Here is a 21874-nt window from a genome sequence, read left to right on the forward strand (position 1 = left end):
AACTACCAACACTAACCTAGTGCAAAGGAGGACAGTATCATAGTGAGATTTTTCTTTGAACTTTAACACTGTCCTCCTTTGATTTTAAAAATATTTTACTACTAATACCTCCTTGTACATACATAACATCAGTTTCTAGCATGATTCTAAAGACATTGACCTCTCTCAATGTACCAGGAAACTGAATTAGCCTAAATAGAGCAACCATGGACAAAAAGCACAGAGGACAACCACACACATACATTCTACTTATATCCACGGCTTTCTAAAGAACTTTTTAAGATTTAAACTTAACAATGTACAGCAGTGGAGCTTCTGCATGGTTGCCTAAAGATATCTAGACAATGTGTTGGGCATGCTCATGTGTTTATTTAAAGACAGAAAAATAGACACTAATTTTTGGAAAAATATGAATTATTAAAGAATGAGGTTTTACATATAAAGGCTTTAAAATAATTAATTAATTAATTTTAGATGCTAAAATGATCATTTGACTAAAAAGAATATACTTTCTAATTATTTAAAATAAACTTAATCATTTACCTGTGGTGTCCAGGAAACAGAAAATGGAACAGGAAAGTCCACAATGCAATCTGGTGGCTCTACAGGATACTGTGACAAAGCATGAAAGTCAGTCATTCCTGTGTCTGTGTGACAAGCTGACATGAGGCATTTCAGAAAAACTAGAAAAACTGGACAAAGCATTTTAACCTCAACATACATAATGATGTAATATTTAAAAGAATACACACAGACACACACATGCATACATACACTGAAATTGCACTATTATAGTGACACTGAGAGCTGACTGGCAGTGACTCCATGCTTAGGAGGTACAAGGTTCAATGATGTGGTGGTTCTGAAAAGTACTGAGCAGGCAACATTGACCTGAGTCAGTATCCATGCTGCTGGTATGATCTGAGCGACCAAAAGCTGAGTTTCAGTTTTTCTTTAGACAGAGATTAAACCAATTGTTATTTAATTATTCTGATCATAAATTACATTTCAATTCGCTTCAGTCACCAACTGAATAAGTGGTATATGTTAAATAATCAAGAAGCACACAGCAGTTACTATATGCAATTATTAATTTGAGTGTGACTTCCCATAATAACCAACCACTCATATCAAAAAATAACAAAAAAAAAAGAAGAAAAAATAAATAATGAAATTCCTTCTTCTTCATTGGGGTATATAAAAGTATATAAAACTTATAGTTTTAAGCAAGAAAAAATTTTCAGATTGGTAAAACTATTAGAAAATTAATTACTTAGTTACATAAAAAGAAATGATAATCATAAGAACAAATCAGGTTTCTAAGTTACCAAAGATTCAAAGCTTTTTTTAAATTAAATTTCTTATTGCAGAACTATATTTCAAGATCAATTAAAATACAATTCTAGAATCTTCAAAGTCATTTATAATTAAAAATACTCATTACTTGCCATTAAAACTAAATTCCATAAAAGAAAATGAGTTTTACAAAGTTTCCTATGACAAGCTGTTTAAGTCCCAGGTTTCACTTTGTCAGTCTCTCATTTTTCACTACTTTATTGAGTAAAAGTCACAGGAGGGAAGGAAGGAGGAGGAAGAGGAAGAGGAGACGTAACTTTAACATGCTTTTTAAAATACTACATTTGAAATCAATGTTTGCCAAAGAATTAACATTTTGCTATCAAGATAAGTGTGACTAAAATGAAACTAAATATTAATAGATGGCAATTAATTCTATCTGAAAATATAAAGCTACAAACAAAATTAATAGAAAGCCCCAGAAAAAAATATTATAATCCTTAATTTTGAAAGAAGAAAATGAAAAAAATCAAGTTAAAAAGTGACAGTGGCAGAACTTAAAGTGTTACAAAGAATTATTTCTTCTAAATTATCACGATTCTTTAAAACTATGCATGTGACTAGACGCTCAGGAGACAGAATAGCTTGCCTCAAGTCTGGCATTGTGAGTTCAATCCAGAGGACCCACATGGTGAAGAAGAGAGGTAACTCCCAAAAGCTGTCCTTCAGCATGTGTACCACCACAGTGAGTGTGTGCATGCACTTACACACACAAGAAAAATGATAAGACAGGTTGATAGGTAGGTAGATAGATAGATAGATAGATAGATAGATAGATAGATAGACAGACAGATAGATTGATAGATAAATGATATGTGCCCTCAAAACCTTTCTGCATCAGAAATAGAAAATTTGATTCACTATGGGTTGTTACCCTCACCTAAGGCTCTAACTTAAAGAGTCATCTGTGTGGGAAGTGTAATATAAAGAAAGGCCTACACTTAAGTAAGATGCAGTACAGTAATACCACAAATTCAATGACATAGCAAAATCCACACCTAAAAGACAGAAAAAAAAAAGCTAACTCAATACATGATAACCCTGTGTGTACAAATGTAGCCACTGGAACATCTGTAAGATGATGACACCTGCTTAATATATTTATGTGGGGTGAACGTACATGGGCATTTGGTGAATTAAACTGATCAGTAGTGGGTTTACTGAATATTCACTCTAAGTTCAACAAATACAAAGATATTCTATACACATTACTATTAAACGAAATGCCAATTTGTTCAAATAAACCACATAAATGAAGAGAATTAAAAAGCAATTTTATATGGATAGGAGTTTATTATGAACTTTTAAAATATAAGGTTACATCATAGGTGTTTATCTTATTTTTCTGCTTTTTTTGTTTGTTTTTTGTTTTGTTTTGCGATAGGGTCTTACTCCGTATAGCAGACAACCTCTGGAACTCAACTCACTATACAGCCTGGCTTAATTTCAAATTAAATTAGGAGCTCCTTTTTTCTTTAACTTCTCAAGTGCTGGGATCATTGTGTCAGAATTCATTTTTAAAATGGCTTCTGGACCTTAGTAGCTAAATTGCAGCGTAGAACTAAATGCAATGTCCCTAGCCCACGTAGAAAAAGTTAGGCTGGTCTTTAAGTTTTCCGGGTCTATGTAGTACCACCTTGCATTAGTTATAAAAACTATTTTATTTTTTTCTTTGTTTTGATGGCTCTGGGCATGAAATGCATGGCCTTGGGTAAAGCAGTCAGTGAACTGATCTATAATTCCAGCCTAAAATCTTTTATTTTGGAAATCTATTTGACAACATGTACTCTGTATACAAGAATGGAGCAAGATGCCACACATGTGTAATCCTAGTATCCAGAAGTCAAAACCATGATCATCACAGGCTAAAGGCTAGTCTGGTCTACACAGACAACTTCCAGGCCAACCAGAACTATATAGTGAGGTTCTAACTTGAAAAAATTGTTTTTTAAGCAGAAGTTTTAATAATTTCTCAGTGTAATTATTCTGTAAATCTCTCTCAAAGAAAGCCAGGTGCTAAATTTTCAAGGAATTATATACCGTGAAGTACATATATTTGCAACCGTCCTTAGGTTCTGTAGTCTATCACTCCACAGCATATTCTGAGTCCTAGTTGGCTCTGACGAAAGCAGGACCGCTGTCCCACATGACTGCACAAACCACACCACCAAATGCTAGGCCTCCAACACACACCTAGTTGTGCTCATCACACAAGAGCAATTTATTTACTTTCTTGTTCATTTACTTATTTACTTGTTTGTTTGTTTCATGATGAATTATTTTTAACAAGAGTTGTATAGCCCAAATCAGTACTACGTTCACTGTAGTTTAGAGTTGACAAAGATGGTGGTTGAACTTTGAGAGTATGTGTTCAAGAATAAAACCAAAACAAAGCAAAAAATACTCCTTTAATGTTGTCAAGTCAAGAAACAAAGATTTATATAAGTACAAAAAAAAAAACCCAATTTAAGATTTGTTTTTTGTTTTTGTTTTTAAATCATAGCTTGGATTAAGATATTATTTTTATAATCTTACCAAGTAGCTTTAGTGATCAATCTGTCTTCACTGATATTACTAGGCCCAAACACTGAGTGGGTAAGTAGGGTGGGAGGGAGACATAGACCACATATTGAAGACAAATTTGGCCTATCTATAACTCTAAATTAAATCAACAAATCTAATGAATCAGACCAAAATAAGATTAAGATCCCCATGTCTTTTTCAGATACGAACTACCCTCCATCTCTTCCTATCTCAAAAAAGCTTTGTCTTTTCTCTGCCAGAGTTTGCCTGTAATATTGTTGTGGAACTCTAGATGTAAAACAGAAACAGGAAAATATTTTTAGAGAAATACCTCATCTGCATACAAAGCTATATTTTTAAAGTGTATCAGACATAATGGAACATAATAATGTCATCATTTGCAAAATCACCAATTTATGAAGTAAATTTTATACTTAGAAAAAGTCTTTTGCTATACTGAACTGAAAAATAGTAACGCTGATAAAAAATAAACTAAGTCTTTGAAACATACTTAAAGGCACTGTGTACACAAAGCACTGTCTGCTTAGTAAGCACAAGACTTTAACCCTGCGGGTAGAGGCATTTAAAATCTCACACTCTGCCGTTCCTATTGGTGAGGCAGCTTTCGTCAGTGTGTGGATCCTACACAGTCATTGGAATGAAGACACAGAACAAACCCTTGGTGCTGGCCACATGTGACAGTTTACAAGGATAAAAACTGATTTGTCCTATTTTCTTTCTAAAGCATACCTTTTAAAACTTAAAAAGAAAATAAACCTCTTTATTTTAATAAAACAAACCTCTTAACTCATTTTAAAAATTAGTTAGATTCATATCCAACTAAATTGCTGATATTATACCTTAAATGTCCCATGTGTACAGGAGAAGAGTCACTACAGAAGCTGTCTCCTGGAGTCACTAAGAGACAACAACTTTCCTGTGCTGCCTACTACAGCTTTATTTGTTTGTTTATTTTCTCTTTTGAAAAGCTTAAATGCCAGACACATTTTTAAAAAGGACAAACACAATTGATCTTTTCATCACTAGAATATTCTGAAATAGAAGTGATGGATGACTCCCAGAAACAATGAAAATCTGGATGTCCTGGTGTCCTTTCTATTTTGGTGTTTCCCCAATCCTTACCAAGGGATGATTAATATGTTGAACTCACTTATTTCTTTCTTAAAATTCTGAACCTAGAACTAAAGAATAAAGATGAAATAAAAATATAAAATAAATGTTTTGTGAACAGATATAGATCACTAGCATCTATAAGCTTATAAGCAGATATAACCTTTCTATATTCTTAAAATATACATACCCAAAATAAATAATAAACTGACAAACTGTGAGTGCACATGTGCATGCTGTGTGTGTGTGTGTGTGTGTGTGTGTGTGTGTGTGTGTGTGTATGTGTGTGTGTGTTAAAAGATGGGGTAAAGAAAAACATTAAGAAATACAAAAACAACTCAGCCAAGAAAGCAGAAGCAAAAAATGTTCCTCGAACTTTACTTAGGACTATGGACACATCTTTCCTACATAGGCTATCGCAACAGTAACATCATGATGTTTGGAGCTACTGACTCTTTAACGTTTCTTGATAATAAGGTCTACATTTTTATGAAATTTGGAATAAATTAGTGACAAGAAATTATAACTAGGCTTTTGAAAACTGGAAGAATCAATTCCTTGAGGGTTTCTAAAATCAATTTTTAAAATCACCCATGTCATTTAAGTCACCAGCACTTCTAAACAGTGAAAACACTCAGAGTTCATCTCTTAAAGTATGTCCTGACCACAAGAAAAAGGCACGTACCTTCGCCTTCAACTTGACAGTGATTAGGTGCTTTCGACCAGAAGCATCGTCTGCTTTTAACTTGATGGTGCTGAAGGAACTATCCACATACGCAAGTCTGTGAGGAGAAGAGAATAAAAAATGATCGCACAGAGGTGGGCTATGAGATGGGGAGATGGGACCATTCCTACTACTACATGGAGAAAATTAATCAGGAATTTCTGCATGCCAGCTTTTCCTCCTGCTATAGATTTACTGCAGTTAATACACCAGCCTAGTGCTTAATGCAGCCATAGATCTCGGGATTATTTACAATGTGTGTCAAGGCTCATGCTGTGGTCAGTGAGCACTATGTTTCGCTTTTCCATCACTGGAACCTTTGGCACACACAGCATGTTTCTGTCAGCCTCTACTTATGTACACATTAAATTTCCTGTCAAATTCTTTGATCCATTTCTGTAGTTTCATACAGTATGGGATTTTTATACTTCCTTTATTTGTTTTTCCCCTCAATGAACTTCTCCTTTGTTATCAGTAATGTTACTGCGCAACAATCTGACTGGTTATTAGTTCACACTCTCAAATTAATCCTATGGAAAATGCTGTATAAGCACAGGTATGGACTGGTTTCTTAGCAATACATTTCCCTTTTGCACAAAATATAGCTTCTGACACTTAACCTAGGCATGTATTCAAGATGACTAATATTTTAAACACATAGCTCAAACTCAATTGTTTTGGCTTTGAATCACTCTAAATGCATGAATTCTCTACAATATCCTTTGAAATACATCATTCTGTAAAAATACAGTCCCTTGAGTACCATAAGCTACTGCCAAAGTAGCCCAAAGTTAGCAGTGTGTTTACTAGTCCACAGCCATGTGGATGGCTCTTGACATTTTTACAACACTCTTCTCTTGTAAAGATAAAAAGTGGACTGAGAAAACTGTGCAACTCATCACCCAGAGGGAGGAAGAACTCAGGGCTCAGAAGAAACATTTGCCTCCAAACACAGGTGGGTTTTTCTTAGCATCACTATAATCCATGTGGTTACTGACAAGGAACAAAGGAAAACTGGTTCAATTAAAGAAAGCATTGGACAACAAAGCTGTGCATCACTAAGGAAAAACAGACAGCAATCTGAGAGCATGTGTTAACAATGGATTAAGGCAAAAGACGAAGCTATGTAGATTACGTTTTTTTTCTAATCAATAAAACGTTCAGGGTTTTAGAAAACAAATGAAACTAAAATTATGGTAGAAAACATGTTTGTTTACATGGTTAGATTTTTCCCTCACTGATGCCTTAAAAACCTATTAACCTTCCCACATCCAAACATTGTAAACATCTGACACATGTGCACCTGACTGAAAATTTCTTCAGATCCAAAATGAAGAGAAGCATATGTATTTATCTCCCTTTATTTATAAGCAACAGAATTATTTAAAAATAAAGGGATTTCTAAAGTATGAAACTCCAGTTTCAAAAATAACAAGAATTAGCACTGATTAAACCAAAAGCATTAACTTTTATGAAGACACAGCTTTAAAAGCACTGGCTAAAACAGATGAAAGTGGGTGGGCTCCCACTTAGCAGCAGCAAAAAAAAAAAAAAAAAATCTGTAAAACAGGGTGTGATTGTAAGGGGCCAAAAATATGGGCACTTCTTTTTAACACAAGAGATCGAAATGGAAGATATATTTTTAAACTAAATTATAAATAATAACACATACAGAAAACTTACAACTGTTCTGTTATTAACTTTTCAGTGAAATTATCATGGCATTTAGAATCAAACAAGACAACAACTTAAAAGAATGTAGCTACTGAAACTGATGTCAATCTACTTAATGCCTGAAATTTAAAAGAAAGAGATGGCAAACCCTGAGAAGCACAAAGAAAAGGTCGACAGTAAAGACTAATGATGATGAAATCTATAACTGCTAATGTGAGGGTCAAGAGCTGCATCGTGAACTAGGTGTACACGAATGGGATTTAAAACATGCTAAGCCTAATGTGTTCGGCATCTCTTGAAATACTCTTAGTTTAATCAACAACTTAGATTATTTAGCTTTTTCCCTTAGCCATTTAGATGCATTGAAGTAGTTCTCACATCCACTGGCAGCTCACATCAAAGCACACACTGAGGGGATGTAGGTACGTACTTCTTCAGACCTTTGATGATTCCACTCATACTGTCCAGCACTAACTGCATCATTCCCAACCACTCAAAACTCCCTCCCTGACCATGCTTGTCACTTCATTTCTCTTCATAACATCAATCCATGCTGTCTCCTGTGTCAACATCAGCCCTGCCTTTTAGATCAAATCAACCCCTTACCCCAAAATATTCAGTTAGCCCCCATTCCTGGAAGTCTCTGACCCAGCAGTGGAAATCCTGTAGTCTAGCCTCAAAGTGCTGTCCTTTCATGTGAGTTCCTGGTTAGATATTTTTTTTCTTTTGTCAATTCAGCACAAGTGTCATCTGAAAAGAGCAAACTTCAATTGAAAAAGGACCTCCATCAATTATCCCATAGGCAGAATTTATTTGATTAATGGCTGATGGGGGTGGGATATCCCAGCCCACTGTGGGCAGCGCCAGGCCTGAGCACAACAGTTCTCCACCTGTACATACAGACCCCTTTCGCAAGGGTTACCTAAGACAATCAGAAAACACAGATAGTGTATTAAGATTCATAATAGTAGCAAAATTATAGTTATGAAGTAGCAACATAGTTTTATACTTAGGGGTCACCACAACATGAGGAACTGTATCAAAGGGTCACAGCATTAGGAAGGTTGAGAACCACTGCCTGGGCAGGTAGACCTAATATAGATAGGAAATCAGGATGAGCAAACCGGTAAGCAGTGTGCCTCTGTAGGCTCTGCTTCAGTTCCTGCCTTCAATTCTTGCCCTGGCTTCCCTACATGATGAACTAAGAGTGGTAAGCTGAAATAAAGCTGTTCTTGCCAAGTTACTTTTGGCCATGGCATTTTATCTCAACAATGGTAACCAGGCTAGAGCACACAATGTGTTTCTTTTTCAGATTTATTAGTAAGTATTAGTCATGCTCTAATTACTAGGATCAAATTGTATAACTAAATATGTATTTTCATTTCTCCCAATGGTATGATTCTTTGAAATGTATTAGGAATGATAAAAAAAAAAATTACCACAATTAACCAGCTTCCAGGATTATAGGCTTAACTACAAAGCCCAACAACACATATTGGTAATTTTTCAATAGTATATCAGATATAGTATAGGCCAGCTCTTTCTGAAGATAAATGCAAAGGCCAACCCACAGAAATGTACTCACTCTAAATGATAAATAATATGCTGTTGGGGGAGAACAAAGCATCCGTTCACATCTCTTAGAACCATTTATTTTATGAATTATCTAGGGACATGTGATTATTAAAATAAATATAAGGTATCTGACAAATGGTGACTATACATTTCTTCCAAACTTCAATACTTGCCAGTCTCAAGTGATGAGACTAACAGGATGGTTCTAGGTAAAACGGGATATATGACCATAGTTATTTGCTACAGAGCAAAATATTTGATGTTTTCAAATCTAGGATACTCAACACCACAAACAATCCGAACACTCCAATTCTGAACATTTTAATGAGCCACTATGGAAAGCAACATAAACTGAAGTTAAGAGAAACCTATCAACTCATCTTGAGTCAGGTACCACGGATCTTCATGAGCCAGTGTACCACCCAGCATCATCCAAAGCTTGTGCCACCTTCAACAGAAGGAGTCGCTGTTGAGAATGTTTTTAGGGAAGTTGAACTGAGTATAGAAATGGAAACAAGACCAATCAAACTTAAAGTTAGCAACTAATTCTCAAAGGCACGTCAATAAAGAAGAAAAAGATTCATCCCATCCTATTTTCAATATATTTTTTTCCTTTCCAACTTAAATATGTTTAAGCCCTGATTCTATGTGATCCAAGTATCTGTTAGAGCTGGAGGTTCATGTTTATAATCCAGATACTCAGGAAGCTGAGGCAGGTGGAATGCCTTCACGTTTGAGGCTATCTGGCTTACACAGCAAGTTCAAGACCAGCCTCAGATATAGAATAAGAGCCTATTTTTTAAAACTTAAAAAACAAAAAACAACAATGAAAACATGGAAATGCCAACTATTTAATTTTAAAACAAAGTAACTTTGCCCTCAAATTTTACCCTCAAAAAGACCTTTCTCTTCTTATCAGATTTCACACTAGCTAATCTACAAGATTATTTATTCAAATATTTAGAAAATACAGGTATTTTCACATGGTGTAAAAATCATTAAGTTTCTGAAACACATTAAAACAAATTATGGTGCATCAGTTCGAAAGATATTTTAAATTATAATTGCCAGCTGCTAAGGAAACACCTCAAAGAGTAGTAAGTCTGATATGGATCAACACAGTTCAGTCTTGGGTCTGCAGGTCCTAGCCTAATTATGTCGTGTCCTGGTAGACCACACCGAAGAATTAATTTACAAAATACGTTTTGTCAATTTTCTTAATTCACTGGACAGTGCTGGGTAAATGCTGACAAAAATCTCACTCCGTGCTTCTCACATCCATTCACACAGCATATCCTCTCCTACACCATTCTTCACAAGCAGAAATAGCTATGCTCCAGAGTCACTTACCCTGGTCCCTATCACTAAACTGTCATCTTTCACAATCTAAGCAACAGAATTTTTAAAGTCTCTCTGATGACAGAGTAGTTTTGTAAGTAGACATTTTTCCTTCAGATTTGATTAGCTCCGGCTTCAGTGTGTGCCTATCTCTAGACCTAAGGGAGCTTCATTAAAGGTTCCATATCAAAGGTGTCTGTGACAGAGTTCCAAGCAGCAGAATCCCCAGTGTGCCTAGATGGAATGTATATATCCATATACACATTGTATAAAAGCATTTACTTGGGGTTTATTCTGAGAATTAAATAATATAAAAAGCAGCACACAAGAGGAACAGGTAGTCTTCTTTAGAGTTAACTTTAGCCTAAGATACATAACTTTTGCCTAATAAGTGGTATATGCCAGAAGAATTCACACCCTTACTGAGCTTTCATCTCTCATACAAGTTGGAAATTTAGTCCCTTTTCTACCACCTCATAACAATGCGACAATGCAAAGGAAAAGTCAACACTTCCAATGTATCTCCTAAAACACTCCATCTAAGACTTCATACATTTGAACAATTTCCTTTATAACTCCATTGCTTATGACTCTCCTGAAATGCCACAGTTAAACCCTACACTACTTACCACAGTTTTAAATATGTGCTGCTGTAATCATCCCCTAAAGTCTGACTCTTCCGCTAGATGTGAAGTTCCATGTGGTAGTTTAAGACTCTAGGGCTCAAAGGCCAAAAGGTCTTCATGACCTCAGCTGGAACTGCTATGACACCTTCTCAATGCTTGTTTTCATCCTCTTCCTAGCCCCATTATCATGATTAATTTTATTTAAAAGACACATATATTTCAAATTCTACCAAGGAACAGAGCCCTGAGATACCCAAAGCCGGATTTGATGACTACCCATCAAAGACATCAAGTAGTCCTAATTCCATCAGGACAGTACATTTAAAGCTAGATGTAAAACCCATTTCTGGCTAAAATGGAGTAACACTATGGACCAGAACTTTTCTGAACTACTTATTTAAAGGAGCCTGATAAAAGTAGGAAGGGGGGGAGGGCATCAAAGAATTGCAAATGACAGCCAGGATTTAAAGGCCTACAGCATTGGGGGTGGGGGTGGAATCTGGAAAAAGGATCCAGATAAAGAGCAGCTACTAAGTGGCCAAAGAAACAACAATAACAAACACAAACACAAACAAAACAAAACAAAGCAAAAATCCTTAACAGCACTTTTAGCTGTAGGCTTCCTGAGGAGTAGAGATAGTGGACTTGAAGAGTCAGAACACAGAAAAAGGCTTGTCAAGAGAACTTGGTCTCTCAGTCTTCCAGCTTTCCCTCTGACAAACACTTAAGCAAAGAGGCTAAAAATAGGGAAAAAGCAACTAAAAGACAAAGAATATTCAGAAACACATAATAGTAAGAAGAGATTAGTCAGAATTTTGAGCTGGGAAGAGAAGAAGTCTAAATGAATACTCCCAAAAATCTCAATGAAGAACCCATTAAGTGTGACTCTTAAAAGCAATGCAAACAAGAAATGGATGAATTTTTGCCAAAAAAAAAAAAATTTGCCATCATGGGTCACATGCATGCTCCGTGGAAGGGCCTGACCCAGTCGATACTGCCCTACCACCATAGCGTCCCCACGTGGCTGAAGATGACATCTGACAATGTGAAGAAACAGATTTCAAGTTTAAGAAAGACCCGACTCCCTCCCAGATAGGTGTGATCGTGAGGGACACACATGGTATGGCACAGGTCTGTTTTGTGATTGGAAATGGTATCTTGGGAGTCCTTCAGTCCAAAGGCCTTGCCCCTGATCTCCCTGGGGATCTTGAGCGTTGGATTAAGAAAGCAGTTGCTGTCTGAAAGCACCTTGAGAGGAACAGAAAGGAGAGGAATGCTAAATTCCACCTGATTCTGATAGAGAGCAGACACTCTAAGACTAAGCGGGCGCTCCCACCCCACTGGAAATAGGAGTCGTCCACAGCCTCTGCTCTGGTGGCATGAATTCTCTGTGTCTCTGTGTTCACAGCAATAAAATCACTTTGAGAAAAAAAAAAAAGGATTATAATTGAGATGAAAACTGGTCTTGTAGATAGAAAACATTGAGAGTTTAAAATCCACCAGTGGGGTTGGGGGTTGGAATGCCATCAAATACACTTAGCTATTGCTTCAAAGAAAACAATTGGGCCAATCAATTCATGGAAACAACCACCTCTGAATTCAATCAAGCCTTATCAAAATCTCTCCCCATTTTATCTGTCTAGAAAAAGAGATCTTGTAGGGGATGAGGAAAAACTACCCTGAGTCTCTAACCTGTTTAATCGCACTTGCCAACCTGAAACAAAAGACTATTGGGCACAGTGCTGCAGTCTACATAAGGAAATACTGAAAATCAGACTCCAGGAAGCACTAACCAAGAACACCGACTGAGCTGTCTCCAAATTAAGCTACTTTCCAGCTTCTTTTGAAAAATATTAATAATGTCAGTGAATAAACCAATGTTTTAAGGAAAAAGAAAATGGGGAGGAAGAAGAGCAAGAGTAAAGGAGAAGGGAGAGGAGGTACTAGATTGAGCACAACACAAAGAGGAAATGCACCAGAACCAAATATAAAGTTCTATACTATGCTTTTTATAAATCATTAAGTCAAGCAGCAAAAGCAAAGGCTCTAAAGGAAATGAGAAAACCTAGAGTATGTGACCAGGAGTAGAAAACAGAAATCAGTAAAATTATAACTTTACTTGTTTCATAAATTAGTCTCTAGGTGTGGGTTAGTTAAGGGTTAGGCTTACCCTATGGATACTCAAGGATATAAACAGTGTTGCATCCTTTTGTAGCTTTTGTACTGATTTCGTGAAACTTGGGGTTTGAGAGATTCCAAACAGGTAATTTCAGTTAAAAACCAGTGTGTGAAAGTGAAGATGCACCGTAGGAAACACTACAGGAGTGTGTGCGGATGGATGTGCTACATATCAGGAGTACATTTGCTAACTGCTAACTGCTTATCCCCAACTGTGGATAACAAAACAATAAACTGTTCTATCCAAGAGAGAGAGGAAGAGGGACAGAGATAGGGGAGAGGGAGCGGAAGAGGGGGAAGGAGAAGGGAGGGGGAAGGGAAAGGAGGAGGGGGAGGGGGAGGGGGAGGGGGAGGGGGAGGGGGAGGGGAGGGGGAGGGGGAGGGGGAGAGAGGGAGAGGGAGGAGAGGGAGAGGGAGAGGGAGAGAGGGAGAGAAAGGGAGAGAGAGGGAGAGAGAGGGAGAGAGAGGGAGAGGAAAGTTAGAAATTAAGTAGACTTACCTATCAGGTAACTCTGACTAGAAAAATAATATACAGAAAGAGTCAAGATGTATTCTAGCTCACATAATTGACATGCATAGAAATAAAGCCTAGTCGTTAGAGAATAACTCTGGTTAAACTGTTTCCTAAGTGGTTTTGGTGGTTAGCAGGGGGTGGGTGGTTTGAAATAATAAACCTAAAACATTACTGCCAAGTCTTTAGAACCAAGGATTTAGAACAAGAAAACAAAAGAGAAAGAGGAGAGGGGAGAGGAAAGAAGAAAGAAAGAAAGAAAAGAAAGAAAGGAAGGAAGGAAGGAAGGAAGGAAGGAAGGAAGGAAAGAAAGAGAAAGAAAGAGAGAAGAGGGAGGGAGGGAAAAGAAAAGAAGCCCTGTTAAACCACACTGAATTAAAAGAAAAGGAAAAATGTGCACCATGGTAAGGAGTCTTAAGAAGGAAAAGCCAGTGAATACTATAGAGTAGTGGACAGCTGGACTGTCAGTTTCCATGCTACAGCTCAATGCCAGTGTAAGAATGAGTGGCTGCAGAGGTGACACACAACTGAATACACTTATTTCTAGCACTACTCATAAAGAGTTTGTGTTAGTTTGGAAAAATGAAAATGGGAAAACAGAAAGTAAAGTAATATTACTAGTATACAGAAATATAAATTACCCTAAATGACTCTAAAATGGACTAAAAGTCTGATACTAAGCTTCTCCTAACCATTGCTAAGGGAGTTTAACCCATTAATTAATAATTCATGTTAATGGTTAATTAAAAGGGCAGATGTTGCAGAGAATGTAACTTTTAATATATGGAAAAAAACTATCTTTTATTATTTCTCAAAAATACTGTATCTAAAATGGAAGGCGCCCGACATAACTTCCTGCATCTCATCCGACAGCTGCATTTAAGGTCTCTTAATACAAATCAGTGACACCAAAATAATGGTTCTCAGTTCTAAACTCCAATTTGGAAACCATAATTCTATTATATACACTTTAACAGTCTAGCTATTCTGAATACTAGTTCTTGCAATCATGCTTTTAATAACAGTTGGGTGTGAAGTTATAATTTTTGGCAAGAGACCAATGTCAAGGCTTATAAATACAGATCTATATGCTGTCGTTATTAGCCAGGAAGACAATGAAGTTAAGAAGCAGCTACAAAAAAAATCTAAATAAATAAAATTCATGTCTGAAATAATAGCTGACCCATCTCTACACAGAAATACACCAAAAGCCATGCTCCACTCAAACCCCATGCTGAAAACAGAAAACAATGAGTTGTGGATAAGAGGGGACACTGTTCTAAGTACGGATTTATAAGGAGTCCAATGAGAAGCTGGACACATGGGCAAAGCACCAGAATCTGCCTTCTAATAGTAACAAGTGTACTGCATTGTGACTGTGGCTGAAAACAAATTTACATGAAAATGATTTGAGACACACTTTGCATGCATGTGTATGTGTGTGTGTGTTAGCTCTCAGGTTATGGTGGTGTCAGTTTATTAAAGGAAGTATTTTTATTTTATAATTATATTTATGTCCAGAGAACTTAGTGTACATTTAACCAAGTTTAGTGGTATATTCTTTGCCCTTTGCCTTTTCCAGCTTCGAAATGACGGCCACAGATTTGGGATCCAGGCCCTTGCCTCCCTGGTGTGCAGATCTCATTGAATCTGTCTTACGTAATTGGTGCTAAGCTTCCACTAGCTTAGCCAGAACACCCTTGTGTCTGAGTTAAGTTGTGTGAAGGCAACAGTGGTACATGTCTTCCTCCAAACCAGCTGCTCCAGCCTGGCCTTTCCCTTGATGACGCAGTAAGAGACCCCCATCTTGCAACACAGGGCAGGCAGGAAGAGCACCAAATCAATGGGGTCTAAGTTGTGGGCAGTCACTGCCAACTGAGACTTCTTGTTCTCTAAGGTGGGGACTGTATTGACCCCTGCTTGGACTGTACTGACCCCTGCTCAAACAGGTGGTCTCTTAGGCGGGACTTCCCCTATGCCAGGAGCTTTCTTCTCAGCAGAGACCAGCAGCCCCTGCTCAAAGGTCAGGGGGGTCCCTTAGGGGGAACGTTCCCTTGCCAACAGCTTTTACCTCAGCATAGATGAGCAGCCTTTGCTTCTCGTGTTTTCTCTCTGCCCTGTACTCATACACAAGCTGAAGCAGCTAGGTAATTATTAGCAGGTCCAGGACCTGGGGGAACTGGTTAGAAGGCAGGAATTATGGTGCACCTTACAGAGATGGCCCTTTGCTGTGGCAGCTCACTGTTGAGGGGCCACTTGACAAAGGGTGTGAAATCTCTTTTAGGGTGGACATCTAGTCTGATGCCGAAGTTCTCAGGCCTTTTCTCAAGCAAGATTCCACACCTTTTGGGCTCCTGTTCTTCACGACAGCCTGGGCAGGGCCCAGCCTTCTACACCCCGACCTTCTGTCCTTTGGGCACCTTGCTTGGCTGAAGGAGAGCAAGAAATCTGTGGACTCCTCTTAAAATGCAATTTGATGTTTGGCTTCTTTAAATTAGTGGTCAAAAGGCCAACTCAGAAAACACCAAGGAAGCAACACATATACAAATAATAAAATGTCTTTAATACATTCAAGAAAATTGCTGGTGAAAAATTCCACATTCCAAGTGGTCACTGAGTCAGTGTTCAATTTATTTAGTAATAAAGAACCCTAAGCTGAATAATAAATAAAACCAAAGTAGAACTGGTGGCAGCTACGAACAGACCTAAACTGCCTATCTGCACTGATGATGTTTCAAGCTTATAATACACTTAATAACAATGTAATCTTTAAAGTGTCTACACTAAGAATTTAATTGAGCAACTGAAAATCAGGAAGGTTACCAGACATTTTTTTCTCAGTGGTGTGTGGATGAAGTTTTAACAAGTTACATTTCCATCTACCAAATCTCATATTTTTTTGTCCTGCCCCACTCCATTCCTCCCTCCCTCCATCTATCCCTCCCTCCTTCCCCTCCTCTCCCCCTCCCTCTATCTCTCTGGTGTTCTGAAACAGAGTCCCTCTATATAGCTCTAGCTGTCCTGGAATTCACAGAGATTCAGCTGCTTCTGCCTTCCAAGTCCTTGGATTAGGGATGTGTCCCACCAGAGCCAGCCTTCTTTATGTTTCTTAATTCTAAGTTTCTTTATTCATTATTTTCTTCAGAGAAACAAGATGATATTTCCAAACCTTATTTATGAAGATTTAAAAATACAAAAGCATTTAAAATATATGTGGATATTTAAATTTAGGAAAGAGAAACTGAATTAACAGCCAAATACAGCTAGCTACATATGAAATTACAAATATACTAAAGAACACTGCAATTACCATTTTGATTCATATTTATTAGCATTACATTTTTGTACACATATATATGGGGTGTAGGTATATGTACATGTGTGTACACATGCATGTGGAAGCCAGATATTTACGCTATATTTTTTTTCAATAGCTATCAACCTTACTTATTGAGAAAGAAAGGCCAGCAATTAGGCTGGTTTAGTTGATCAGAGTTCTCCATGTGGACTAACCTACCAACTCAGCACTTCCATAGTTTTCATGCTTGCAGAGAAACACTCTACCCACTGGGCAGAACCCCAGTCCTGAGCATTACATTTAAACATGAGACATATACAGTCACAGTACCATTCTGTGCCTAATGAAAAGTCCTACTAAGGTAAATCTTCTTGTGTGCATAAAATTCCATTCTTTCAAATCACATGTAGCTTTTCAGGTTAATATTCGACATAATTGAGAGCAGACAACAAACAGGATCAAAAACTCAACATTAAAAGAAAACATCAGATGGATCCTTCTGGTCTGTGCCAGTGCCCTGGGAAGTCCTAGGGCAACAGGTCTGCACCCAATCCCCCAAAACCCAGAGGAGGCTGAACTCCCAGGAGCTCTAACACACCCAGGAACATAGGATAATAGGATCACAGGATCTCAGGAGCTTGGTCATATTAGGATTTCAGGATCCCAGAAGCAGCCTGACTCCCAGGATCTCAGGATCACAGGATCAGAGACAGAGGACTCTGAGTAGTTCTGACACAAGAAAGATAACAGGAGAGAAAGGTTCCAGTCAGAGACAGTGGGTGCAGGTAGCACTAGAGATAACATGATGGCAAAAGGCAAGCACAAGAACATAAGCAACAGAAACCAAGGTTACAAGGCATCATCAGAACCCAGTTCTCCCACCATAGCTAGTTCTGAATACTCCATAACACCTGAAAAGCAAGATTTGGATTTAAAATCACTTCTCATATTGATGATAGAGGACTTTAAGAAGGACATAAATAACTCCCTCAAAGAAATAGAGGAGACCACAGGTAAAATGGTAGAAGTGCTTAAAGAGGAAACACAAAAATCCCTTAAAGAACAAAAAAAAAAAAAAAAAAAAAAAAAAAAAAAAAAAAAAAAACCACAATAAAACAGGTAAAGGATTGAACAAAACCATCCAGGACACAAAAATGGAAGTAGAAACAATAAAGAAATCACAAAGGGAGACTACCCTGAAGATAGAAAACCTGCAAAAGAAATCAGGGGTCATGGATGAAAGTTTCACCAACAGAATACAAAACATACAAGAGAGAATCTCAGGTGCAACGATACCACAGAAAACATTAACACAATGTCAAAGAAAATGCAAAATGAAAAAAGATCCTAACCCAAAACATCCAGGAAATCCAGGACACAATGAGAAGATCAAACCTAAAGGAAAACTTATAACTCTAAGTGCCTACAAAAAGAAACTAGAGAGAGTATACACTAGCAGCCTGACAACACACTTAAACTCTAGAACAAAAAGAACCAAATATACCCAAGAGAATTAGATGGCAGAAAATAATCAAACTCAGGGCTGAAATCAACCAAGTAGAAACAAAAAGAACTATACAAAGAATCAACAAAACCAGGAGCTGGATCTTTGAGAAATTCAACAAGATAGATAAACCCTTAGCCAGACTAACCAGAGGGCACAAAAACAGTATACAAATTAATAAAATAAATAAAATTAAGAATGAAAAAAGAGACATAACAATAGAAACTGAGGAAAATCAAAAAAAAATCATCAGATCCTAGTACAAAGCCTATACTCATCAAAACTGGAAAATCTGGATGAAATGGACAATTTTCTAGACAGATACCAGGTACCAAAGTTAAACCATCTAAACAGTCAGTCTTATAACCCCTAAAGAAATAGCAGCAGTCATTTAAAATTTCCCCACCAAAAAAAACCCCAAGACCAGATGGTTTGAGTGCAGAATTCTATCAGACCTTCCAAGACCCAATAACAATTCTCTATAAACTATTCCACAAAATAGAATCAGAAGGAATACTACCCAATTCATTCTATGAAGCCACAATTAAGATCATATCTAAATCACACAAAGACCCAACAAAGAAAGAGAACTTCAGATCAATCTCCCTTATGAATATCGATCCAAAAATATTCAATAAAATTCTCATAAACTGAATCCAAGAACACATTGAAACAATCCATCATGATCAAGTAGGTTTTATCCCAGGAATGCAGGGATGGTTCAATATATGGAAATCATCAATTCTTCACAGAGTTAGAAAGAGAAATTCTCAAATTCATTTGGAATAACAAAAAACCCAGGATAGCAAAAACTATCCTCAACAATAAACGATCATCTGGGTGAATCACCATCCCTGACCTCAAGCTGTACTACAGAGCAATAGTGATAAAAAAAAAAAAAAAAAAAAAAAAAAAAAAAAAAAAAAAAAAAAAACCTGCATGGTACTGGTACAGAGATAGGCAAGACAATCAGTGGAATAGAGTTGAAGACCCTGTAATGAACCTGTACACCTATGGTCACTTGATTTTTGACAAAAGCTAAAACTATTCATTGGAAAAAAGGCAGCATTTTCAACAAATGGTGCTGGTTCAACTGAAGGTCAGCATGTAGAAGAATGCAAATTGATCCATTCTTATCTTTTTGTACAAAACCCAAGTTCAAGTTCAAGTGAATCAAGGAGCTCCACATAAAACCAGATACACTGAAACTAATAGAAAAAAAAAGTGGGAAAGAGCCTCGAACACATTGGCACAGATAAAAAGTTCCTGAACAGAACATCAATGGCTTATGTTCTAAGATCAAGATTGACAAATGGGACCTCATAAAACTGCAAATAGCCAAGAAATACCTAAATAAATGTTCTTTAGTAATCAGGAAAATACAAATCAAAACAACCCTGAGATTCTACCTCACACCAGTCAGAATGGCTAAGATCAAAACCTCAGATGATAGCAGATGCTGGCAAGGATGTGCAGAAAGAGGAACACTCCTCCATTGTTGGTGGGATTGCAAGTTGGTACAACCACTCTGGAAATCAGTCTGGTGGTTCCTCAGAAAATTGGACATAGAATTACCTAAAGACCCAGCTATACCACTCCTGGGCATATACCCAGAAGATGCCCCAACATATAACAAGGACATATGCGCCACTATGTTCATAACAGACTTATTTATAATAGCCAGAACCTGGAAAGAACCCAGATGTCCTTCACCAGAGGAATGGATACAAAGAATGTGGTACATTTACACAATGGAGTATTACTCAGCTACTAAAAACAATGACTTCATGAAACTCTTAGACAAATGGACAGAACTAGAAAATATTGTCCTGAGTGAGGTAACTCAATCACAAAAGAACACACATGGTATTCACTCACTGATAAGTGGATATTAATCCAAAAGCTCACAATACCCAAGATATAACTCACAGACCACATGAAGCTCAAGAAGAAGAAAGACCTAAGGGTGGGCACTTTGGTCCTTCTTAGAAAGAGTAACAAAATACTCATAGGAGCAAATCAGGAGACAATGTGTGGAGCAGAGACTGGAGGAGGGACTGTCTGGAAATGCCCCACCTGGGGAATCCATCCCAGGTGCAATCACCAAATGCAAACACTGTTGTAGATGTCAGGAAGTTCATGCTGACAGGAGCCTGATATACCTGTCTCCTGAGAGGCTCTGCCAGAGCCTAATATACATAGAGGTAAATGCTTGCAGCTGACCATTGAACTGATCACAGGGTCCTCAATGGAGGAGTTAGAGACTGACTGAAGGAGTTGAAGGGGCTTGTGGTACCATGAGGAGAGTGACAATACCAACCAAGCAGAACTCCCAGGGTCTAAACAGCTAGCCTGGGAAACATGGAGGGACCCATGGCTCCAGCTGTATATGTAGTAGAAGATGGCCTTGTAGGGCATCAGTGGGAGAATAGGACCTTGGTCCCATGAAGGTTTGATGCCTCAGTGTGAAAGAATTTGAGGGCAGGGAGGTAGGAGTGGGTGGATAATGGGTGGGGGCAAACCCTTATAGAAGTAGGAGGAGAGAGGATAGGATAAGGGGTTTCTGGGAAAGGAAATGGAGAAAGGGAATAACATCTGAAATGTAGATCAATAAAGTAGCCAATAATAATAAAAAAAATAGATAATGGAACTGGCTTTTGCAGTCAAGCATTTGAGACTTTTGTCAGCAATTTAATATTACCATATTACTGGGATTACTTATAACTGTTAAGGACAAGGGACTGTGGAACAGGCTTATGGAACTTTAAAACAATATCTTCATAAAATTAAAAAAGGGGGAGGTATATCCCTGTATACCCCAAATTTATTTATATCATGTTTTTTTATTTTTAATTGTTTTAAAAATTTGGATGCCAAGGAACTTTCTGCTGAGTGTCTATGGCACTCTACAACTAGGCATACTTATGCCTAGGTGAAAGGGATGGATCCACTTACTGGAATATGGCATGATCCTGATCAGGTATTTAATATGGGGAAGAGAGCATATTTGTGTTTTTTCTGCAGAATGCTGAAGGAGCATGGTGGCCCCCACAGTGACAAGTAGGACATGCTGATGCCTGGATAAAGAAAGATGCTGACCTGTAAGCTTGCTGAGTGCCCTGACAATGGTGACTGGGAAACTGTATTGAACATATGTTCCTGACACACCTTTGCTTCCCTATACCCTAGATGGGACAAGCTGCCTTGCCTCAAATTTTTAGGCCTTGTGGAACAATTGAAACAAAAAGAGAAGTTATAATGACTCTTGTATTTTTCTTAAATTTGACCAGTTATCCCAATTCAATCAAGGGCTGGTCTAGAAATCAATCCAATATTGGAAATAACAATCTTCATTTGGAAGGCTGCTTCTGGACATTTTCAGAGACATATTTGGAAGTTAGCTACAGTTCTCTATGATGATATATTATCAAAAGAT

General features: G+C 37.5%; 1 protein-coding gene and 1 pseudogene across 1 annotated transcript in view; one reads left to right on the forward strand and one right to left on the reverse strand.

Moving 5' to 3' along the window:
* Positions 1 to 21874, reverse strand: part of Fancl (FA complementation group L) — a 71228-nt gene that overhangs the window by 32001 nt on the left and 17353 nt on the right. Inside the window, exons 6-7 of the mRNA XM_034508799.2 lie at positions 5696 to 5792; positions 544 to 612 (exon numbers count right to left, since the gene is read on the reverse strand). Of these exons, the coding sequence (XP_034364690.1) occupies positions 544 to 612; positions 5696 to 5792 (166 nt within the window). The remainder of the gene's footprint in view (positions 1 to 543; positions 613 to 5695; positions 5793 to 21874) is intronic.
* On the forward strand, positions 11736 to 12330 carry LOC117712694 (small ribosomal subunit protein uS15 pseudogene; annotated as a pseudogene).

The sequence above is a fragment of the Arvicanthis niloticus genome, chromosome 7 (assembly GCF_011762505.2).
Source record: "Arvicanthis niloticus isolate mArvNil1 chromosome 7, mArvNil1.pat.X, whole genome shotgun sequence".
Classification (NCBI taxonomy): Eukaryota; Metazoa; Chordata; class Mammalia; order Rodentia; family Muridae; genus Arvicanthis; species Arvicanthis niloticus.